This window comes from Oncorhynchus keta, chromosome 32, assembly GCF_023373465.1.
Source record: "Oncorhynchus keta strain PuntledgeMale-10-30-2019 chromosome 32, Oket_V2, whole genome shotgun sequence".
In the NCBI taxonomy this organism is placed as follows: domain Eukaryota; kingdom Metazoa; phylum Chordata; class Actinopteri; order Salmoniformes; family Salmonidae; genus Oncorhynchus; species Oncorhynchus keta.
The window spans coordinates 15,729,395-15,739,117 of NC_068452.1; the positions used below are offsets into that span (position 1 = coordinate 15,729,395).

Below are 9,723 nucleotides of genomic sequence, written 5' to 3' on the forward strand. Positions count from 1 at the left end.
AAAACACCAGTCTCAACTTTAACAGTGACGTGGCGACTCCGGGATGCTGGCCTTCTAGGCAGAGTTGCAAAGAAAAGGCCATATCTCAGACTGGCCAATAAAAAGAAAAGATTATGATGGGCAAAATAACTCAGACATTGGACAGAGGACCTCTGTCTAGAAGGCCAGCATCCCGGGGTCTCCTCTTCACTGTTGACAGTGAGAGTGGTGTTTTCCAGGTACTATTTAATGAAGTTGCCAGTTGAGGACTTGTGAGGCGTCTGTTTCTCAAACTAGACACTCTAATGTACTTGTCCTCTTTCTCAGTTGTGCCCCGGGGCCTCCCACTCCTCTTTCTATTCTGGTTAGTGCCAGTTTGCACTGTTCTGTGAAGGGAGTAATACACAGCTGTGTTCGAGATCTTCAGTTTCTTGGCCATTTCTTGTATGGAATAGCCTTCATTTCTCAGAACAAGAATATACTGATGAGTTTCGGAAGAAAGTTATTTGTTTCTGGCAATTTTGAGCCTGTAATCAAACCCGCAAATTCTGATGCTCCAGATACTCAACTAGTCTAAAGAAGGCCAGTTGTATTGCCTATTTATTCAGAACAGTTTTCAGCTGTGCTAACATAATTGCAAAAGGGTTTTCTAATTATCAATTAGCCTTTTAAAATGATAAACTTGGATTAGCTAACACATCGTGCCATTGGAACACAGGAGTGATGGTTGCTGATAATGGGCCTCTGTGAGAAACTGCTATGTAGATATTCCATAAAAAAATCTGCCTTTTCCAGCTACAATAGTCAGTTACAACATTAACAATGTCTACACTGTGTTTCTGATCAATTTGATGTTATTTTAATGGACAAAAAAATGTGCTTTTCTTTCAAAAACAAGGACATTTCTAAGTGACCCCAAACTTATGAACAGTAGTACACGTGTACAGGTTGGAGAAGGGGGCTGTCACACTGGGCGCCTATGGAACAGTTGTTGTGGGTGGTTAGGTTCCTTGCTCAAGTGCACAACAGCAGGCAATGGCATCTAGCATTGGATAGTAGCAACCCTCCAGTTTCCAGCTCACTTCCCACCAGACCTAGATTCAAACTGGCAACCATCCGTTTGCTGGCACGCCTCTCTAACCGCTAGGCTACCGGCCGCACTGACGATTTAAAATAGAAGTATTGCCATTGTACTTTTCCTCTCTATGCCCAGTCATAGAATTCATAAACTTTTATCTCCACTTAAATTGGATTATTTGTGGCAACATGATTTGTGTACTGTAGGTCTGCGTTAGTTACTCTGGAGTCGTTAAACACTTTACAGTGTGGTAAAGACCAGTGTGACTCCTACCTGATGTAGGGGAATCTCTCTGTGATATTAAAAGTCTCAGCAATACCCGGCAAGAACAAGAACTGTGTTTAGTATTTCAACACTTCAGTGAAAAGAAAATTATAATCAGAACACACTGTGGAGTTTGACACCAACAGAATGTAGCTATTCAGTTCGTGTTTTGTTTCTCGCTCTCAGAACGTACATTTCCTGTGTCTATTACAACAGACACCAATAGACACCATTTCATTGTACATTAGCTTGAGATACCGGTGACCGGTATACAAATTCTCCCCTTTCAACAGAAACAAAGATGTAGGCTCTAGGTGAATAGATGCTGCAGACTACTTACTCCCAAGCAAATCTTCACATAGAATTGAGTGTCATGCCACATCTATAAATTGTATTTCTATTTGCAACATTTTTAATGGGTAGTTCTGAAGAAAATGAAGGGCAGCACAGCTGATCACAGCCATCCCCTGCAGACAGCCCTCACCTAGAGTAAATCAGGAAGTGGGAAGTTTCCCAAAGGTATTCTTTATGTTTTTTGGTAACCCACACCCAAGGCTGCTTGTCCTAAAGGCTTGGACACATAATGCTAATATGATTTGGTACTATATATTGGTACTATATATCAGCAATATGGACCTTTGCAACTGCACATTGATTGTTTAAATGTTTGTAAAAATAAATCTGATGTTTTTAAATTCTGTTTTAAATGTGTTTGCACTGAGAAAACAAATGTCATGTTTTATTTTTTTGACGTGACAGACACTGAGGGAAGGCTCGATATTCTCTGTACAGTATGTTTAAAGTTACATTTGATTTAACATCAGCAAAATAAATTAAAAACACTTACAGTTAGGTAAACCCTCATGACTTGAAAAAGTATCCATTCCTGTGTCACATCTTCTTCTACATAAATAGTGTAGATATGTTTACAGTGTTCATGTCTTGATGTGCTCATTTAAATCATTTCTGTTGGTACAAAAATAAAGCCAAAAGGGAGAAAATCTTAGATCTGCTTGACTGAAAACCAGTACAAGACGACAATTAGATTTGTGATACAAAAATCATTACCTGAAAGCCACGCCCCTAATAGGCCACGCCTCATGAAAATAACCTGGGTTACATTAAAAAAAGACCCAGCTGCTGGGTCAACCATACTGACGGTTAAAAAACTACGAATGGTTAAATTAACCCATGTTTGGGTATTCCAAACAACCCAACTTGTTGTTTGTTTGGAATACCCAAACATGGGTTAATTTAATCATTAGTAGTTTATTTAACAGTCAGTTGGGTTATTCACGCAACCCAACTAGCTGGGTCAAAATAACCCAGTGTGTGTGTGTCTTTAGATGTTAAGCTATGAACAGTGTATCAATGCATGGTCACGGGCTCATTGTTATTTATTTTTTAACCTTTATAGGCAAGTCAGTTAAGAACAAATTCTTATTTTCAATGACTGCCTTGAAACAGTGGGTTGTTCAGGGGCAGAACGACAGATTTTTTTTTACCTTGTCAGCTCGGGGATTCAATTTTGCAACCTTTCGGTTACTAGTCCAAATCTCTAACCACTAGGCTACCTGCCTCATTGGCTGTACTATGAAACATCATTCATTCTGACCACTCCGTTGGTGCTCTGAGTCTTCAGACGTTGTTTCTGCACGGTGAGCTGGTGGAAGTCGATGTGACGGAACTCGGACCCAAAGAGGCCAAAAAGGACAAAGAAGGACATGACCAAGGCCCACTCACAAATGGCCGCTCCAGATTTGTAGCCGGTATTATGAAGTATAGCCACTGGGGAGGGAAAGGCCAGTCAAGGAGCAACAACACAAGCAGATGACCTGTCAATGTGCAAACGATACAGTTTGTATACAGTCCCATTCCCAGCTAAGTGTTCTGCCAGTCTGGCCAGGGAATATACACTACAGCCTCCACTGTATTTGTGTCATATTTTCACTGGTATTCAAGTCGATATATTTTGCATAAACACTGTTTAGCATGTATCAAAAGTGAGTAATAGATGCTTTATATATTCCTACATGAAGAGACATTCTCTGAGAATGGAGAGGGCCCCAGTGTTATATCTGTAAGGATACTGGTGATGACCAGGACGGTGCAGATACTACAGAATGTAGCTCGAAGAGGTCCAACCCAGTGACGGTCTTTCAAGGGATGGGCTTTGTAGCAGAGCCACACCTGCAGCCAGAAGTAGGCCAGGCCCACGAAGAACGCCAAGAACGCTCCCAACAAGTGGATCCCCATCACTACAGATTGCTGAAAGAGAGGGATGAAGAGAGGGAGGGAGGGATGGGAGAGAAGATGGAATGAAGGAGATATTGTCAGCAATTATCAGGGTATAACAATATGTCAACTTTCTATGTGTACATGCAAGATGTGGGGGATATTTAAGCAATAAGGCCCAAGGAGGTGTGGTATATGGCTGTTCTTATACACGACGCAACGCAGAGTGCCTGGACACAGCCCTTCGCCATGATGTATTGGCATTATAACACAAACCCCCAAGTTGGGGCGGCAGGGTAGCCTAGTGGTCAGAGCGTTGGACTAGTAACCGAAAGGTTGCAAGTTTGAATCCCCGAGCTGACGAGGTACAAATCTGTCATTCTGCCCCGAACAGGCAGTTAACCCACTGTTCCTAGGCCGTCATTGAAAATAAGAATTTGTTCTTAACTGACTTGCCTAGTAAAATAAAGGTCAAATTAAAAAAAAAAAATTTAAAAGTTGCCTTATTGCTATTACAGTGGCTTGCAGTGGATTCACCCCCTTGGCATTTTTCCTATTGTGTTGCCTTACAACCTGGAATTAAAATGGATGTTTGGGGGGTTTGTATCATTTTATTTACACATCATGCCTAGGCACTGTATAAACTGGTTACCAGTGGCTGTCAACCAATCAACATTCAGGGCTTGAACCACCCAGTTTATAATAGGACTTGTATCAGAATAATACAGAGATATTATAATAGTATTGCGATAACTTCAGTTTACACTGAAGTGAGATTCTAAACGATACCTGGAAGTTTCCGATGAGGGAGATGCCCACACAGGAGATGAAGCCCAGTACGATACTGGCGATGTTCACCTTGCTGTTCTGACCATAGTCCCTGACCTGCTGAAACCGGATCACCACAACCCACAGGGCTGACACAGAGAGAGAAGGGGGTGTTAAAAGTGTGTGTGTGTGTGTGCGTGCCTGCGCGTGCGTGCATCTATTCACTTACCCAAGAAAGCACAGACGTTGCAGATCTGAGCAAAGATGCAGCTCTGTGGATTATAGGTGCCACACTCACTGTGGAACACAAAATTCACATTTCAATTCTCTAAGATTAGAAACACAACATCAGATGTAACAACCTCATAATGTGTATTGGTTAATTTAACAATACAAACCTTATTGTTTCCCCTCTCATACTTTATGTAAAAATGATAGTGTAACTCAATGAAGTTGCTTCTACATGATTTGGACATGAAGCGCAAAAAGTTAATATAAGTACCATTGTCATGGAGACAGGTAAACACAACCAAAGTATGGATTGCTGTCATACCTTGTCCATAGAAAACCAATGTCATTTTGTAATTTGGGTGAACTTTAATGCTCCATGCTAGCTACGGTATCGGAGCATGAGGTCTGATACCAACAGGCTCAGAGACAGTTTCTATCCACAAGCTATCAGACTGCTTAACACTTGTACTGGACAGAACGCCTGCTCTGATTCTCCACGCCTTAGCACACACACACACACACAACAGCTGCTGTTACCAGACTCGTATTATACTGCTCGATTTATACATGTGCACCCTTCACCCTTCCCCAATACACGTGTAAATATTGGACTATAAATTGTGCTTTCCTGTATTATACTTACACTGAGTGTACAAAACATTAGGAACACCTGCTCGTTCCATGATATAGACAGACCAGGTGAACCTATGATCCCTTACTGATGTCACCTTTTAAATCCATTTCAATCAGTATAGATGAAGGTGAGGAGACAGGTTAAAGACAGATTTTTTTAAGCCATGGATTGTGTATGTGTGCCAATGGGCAAGACAAAAGATTTAAGTGCCTTTGTACGGGGTATGGTATTACGTGCCATGCTCACCAATTTGATTGTTTTCAAAAACTGCAAGGCTGCTGGGTTTTTCACCCTCAACAGTTTCCTGTATATCAAGAATGGTCCACCACCCAAAAGATATCCAGCCAACTTGACATTGTAGAGTCCATGTCCTGACAAATTGACGCTGTTCTGTGTATGCTAAAATGTTTATTTTATTAATTTACTTTATGTTGGTATTCTTATATTTTATTATTTGTTATTGTTGTTGCATTGTCGAGAAGGAACCTGTAAGTATGTTTTTAATTGGACGATGTATACCATGCGTATCCGGTACATATGACTAATACAATTTGAATAATGTTATAATCTTAATATTAAAGTTATATAGTGTTGATTCCTCAATGATTCACTTTTCATTTTGATCCATGCCTTTAAGAAGTACTGTGAAACATTGACTTGATTGAAAGACCTGTGTGACTCCTACCTGATGTAAGGGAATCTACCTGTGATGTTAACAGTCTCATTCGATACAGCGATACCAAACCTGGCAAGAACAAGAACTGTAGTTAGTATTTTAATGCCTTCGGAAAGTATTCAGACCCTTGGACTTTTTCCACATTTTGGTAGGTTACAGCCTTATTCTAAAATGTATCAAATAGTTTTTTTCCCCATCATCAATCTACACACAGTACCCTAAATTACACAACAAAAATACGGAAAAATCACATTTACATTAAGTATTCAGACCCTTTAATCAGTACTTAGGTGAAGCACCTTTGGCAGTGATTACAGCCTCAAGTCTTCTTTGGTATGACGCTATAAACGTGGCACACCTGTATTTAGGGAGTTTCTCCCATTCTTCTATGCAGATCATCTCAAGCTCTGTCAGGTTGGATAAGGAGCGTCACTGCACAGCTATTTTCAGGTCACTCCAAAGATGTTTGATTGGGTTCAAGTCCGGGCTCTGGCTGGGCCACTCAAGGACATTCAGAGACTTGTTCCGAAACCACACCTGTGTTGTCTTGGCTGTGTGCTTTGGGTTGTTGTCCTATTGGAAGGTGAACCTTTGCCCCAGTCTGAGGTCCTGAGCGCTCTGGAGCAGGTTTTCATCAAGAATCTCTCTGTACTTTGCTCCGTTCATCTTTCCCTCGATCCTGACTAGTCTCACAGTCCCTGTCAGTGACCATTGGGTTCTTGGTCACCTCGCTGACCAAGGCCCTTCTCCCCCGATTGCTCAGGTTGCCCAGGCGGCCAGCTCTATGCAGAGTCTTGGTGGTTCCAAACTTCTTCCATTTAAGAATGATGGAGGCAACTGTGTTCTTGGGGACCTTCAATGCTGCAGACATTTTTTGGTACCCTTCCCCAGATCTGTTCCTCAACACAATCCTGTTCCGGAACTCTCTGGACAACTCCTTTGACCTCATGGCTTGGTCTTTGCTCTGACTTGCACTGTCAACTGTGGGACCTCATATAGACAGGTGTGTGCCTTTCCAAATCATGTCCAATCATTTACCACAGGTGACCTCCAATCAAGTTGTAGAAACATCAAGGATGATCAATGGAAACAGGATGCACCTGAGCTCAACTTCGAGTCTCATAGCATGGGGTCTGAATATGAATGTAAATAAGGTATTTCTGGGGGGGGTATTTTGTCATTATGGGGTATAATGTGTAGATTGCTACACATTATGCCCCATAATGTAGGATTTTAGTATTTTGTCATTATGGGGTATAATGTGTAGATTGCTACACATTATGCCCCATAATGTAGGATTTTAGTATTTAAAAATGATATATTTTAGAACAAGGCTGTAACATAACAAAATGTGGAAAAAGTCAAGGGGTCTGAATACTTTCCGAAGGCACCGTGCATCTTTCAGCCCAAACCCTGTGGAGGGTGACAGAAGCAATCATTTGATGTTTGTTTTGTTTCTTGCACTCAGAGCACAAGTGTTTTATGTTTGTTACTTCTACTGGAAGCAAGTAAACATGAAAATGTTCCTCATCATCATCGCCATATCATTGAAGCATGAGACCACAGTATTCTTATGCCTATCACTAATAAAGAAGTGGCTGAAGAGGAGAGCACACGTGGATGTCAAATAAATACTTACACCACCCATATGCCCACAGTGCCAAACACCGCCAAGCAGATCGGAAGCAGTGCCCAGAGCCACATAATGGTACACTAAGGTCACCTGAGAAAGACACAATTACTCCTTTGTAGTTTCTTTGAATGACCTGAGTTTAAATACATGTGTATTTAATCATTTTTTATTTAAATACTTGTTTTCTGTGTATTTTAGTATTTTCAAATAATGTGGTCAAATCAACTATTTGAATCTATTGTCAAATAACGTCATATAAAATGCAAATTCATTATTTTAAATACTCCTAGGACCTGGGATCAAATGCATTGGAGTATTTAGTTGTATTTGAGCATTTTCAAATACATGCCAGTACTTTCCAAGTATACATCCAAATACATTCCAATATGCAACTTCTTGTATTTTCAAATATCTTAATTCTTAATTTGAAGTGGATGTGAACGTAATTTAAATAGTATTTGAATCCAGGTCCGGTAACATTAGTATCGGTTGATTATCTGTTCATACACATCTTACATGATCAAAGCTGATGAGGTGAAAAGGACATTTTGAAGCTATAGCCTACCCACTTGAGAAATCACTGAGTGATTCAGAACGACAGATTTTTACCTTGTCAGCTCGGAGGATTCGATCTAGCAACCTTTCGGTTACTAGTCCAACGATCTAACTACTAGGCTAGTAGTAGTACTAGCAATAACGACAAAAGACACACTTTACACAAATAAAGATACATTGACAAGTTTCACGTTACAAGTTAATGTCACATGCACAAGTACAGTGAATTACCTTTCCCGCAAGCTCTATGACAAGATGTCATAGATACAAGAGAAGAATATTTAAACCAGAGAAAGATAAGTTTAGTAAAAAAGTGGTTTAAACTCACAGAGGTTTTCTTGTATGTACAAGGAAGGAGGGAAAGCTGACAAACTCTAGATTTTTTCGCCTCTAACTCAATTCGAAATGCCTCTCCCCCTTGGCCTTGATTGTCAAATATACCGTAATAACACCAGTAGAAAGTTATTTCTCACTCGCTTTACCAGAGGTTGTATGGTAGAAGTATTACGTTGGGTCAGGGCTGGATTAAGAAATATACCCCGGGGTTTAGATAGTTGATATTATTATAACGGTGATAATGAAGATTGGTATGAGGATGACGGTATTGATTGAGGTGTGAAGGTGTGACCCGATAGTGATTTTGACCATGGCAGTGTTTTGATTAATTCAAATAAAGTTGCCACGAATCACCATGAATAAAAAGGGTAAGGACATAGCCCATGTTTGAGCATCAGATCATGCCCAAGTCAGTGGAACTGGGGAATTTGGGTTTAGACAGATACGCGAGTTTCCTTGGTAATACTGTATTTGATATGATTTTTTCTATTTATGTGTGTTGTGTATATCTGTAGATAAAAATGTTATTTTTTTAAAAACATCGTACAGGATACGACAACGGTGCCCGAGGAAGAGCTGACACTTCTCCCTCCACTACCACTGCTTTCTGAACTGCCTAAACACCCCATCAGCAGTGGAACACCATCACTTTGCCACTGCCAGAACCTTACATGTATTATTTTTAAAACGTATTTGAAATTCTCTTTGTAATGAAAAGCGCAATATATAATAAACCTATTCTTTTTAGAACGTGTAACTATTCTACTTAGAATAATCCTTTTTTAAAGTACATTTTTGAAGGGGTTTGCTATGCAAGATATTACGGTAACAGCGTGGCCAACTATATGTTTTTTTATTTACAACTACTTGCTTGCCAGTAACATACTGTACAAGCTGTGGGCTTCCTCTGCACACCTCGTTCTCACACTCCACATTACCCTTTCTTTCCATTTCAGGTACCTATTTTCTAAATATAAACTCTGTCATAAATAATTCATATTGTACATCCACAAACATAGTGAAACCAAAGTATATCAAACACAGGACTTCATATAGTCTTCTTTCTCTCCAGACTGAAAGCTGTAACAGGGCGTCTGCTGTTGAGTATTAGATCATTCAAATACAAAGCAATAAATGAGTGTAATAATGGTTCCACTGAACCAATATTATCAACTTCATATGATGACACTCTTGGTAATAAAGACTGGTAAGATAAAGGACCTTTGATCCCAACCATTTGAAGAGGAAGCTGGGTCCTTTAGTCTAAAAAGGTTTTCTGTGCCTCAAATAGGTAACAAGGAATTTCATTAACAACAATGTTTATTTTTTGCTTA

The 9,723-nt window shown here is 40.0% G+C and overlaps 1 protein-coding gene across 2 annotated transcripts; it reads right to left on the reverse strand.

Moving 5' to 3' along the window:
- Positions 1-1,706: 1,706 nt before the first annotated feature.
- On the reverse strand, positions 1,707-9,551 carry LOC118365154 (modulator of macroautophagy TMEM150B). Of its 2 annotated transcripts, none has more exons than XM_035747119.1 (7): positions 8,382-9,551; positions 7,505-7,588; positions 5,875-5,934; positions 4,554-4,621; positions 4,346-4,473; positions 3,412-3,589; positions 1,707-3,109 (listed from the first exon to the last, which is right to left on the reverse strand). In XM_035747119.1, the coding sequence occupies exons 2-7, from the start codon at positions 7,567-7,569 to the stop codon at positions 2,913-2,915; spliced, it is 696 nt and encodes a 231-aa protein (XP_035603012.1). In that variant the 5' UTR covers positions 7,570-7,588; positions 8,382-9,551; the 3' UTR covers positions 1,707-2,912. The 2 variants fall into 2 exon arrangements, with proteins under 2 accessions (XP_035603012.1, XP_052346658.1); XM_052490698.1 differs by lacking the exon at positions 8,382-9,551 and adding an exon at positions 8,108-8,368.
- Between the last annotated feature and the right edge of the window lie 172 nt (positions 9,552-9,723).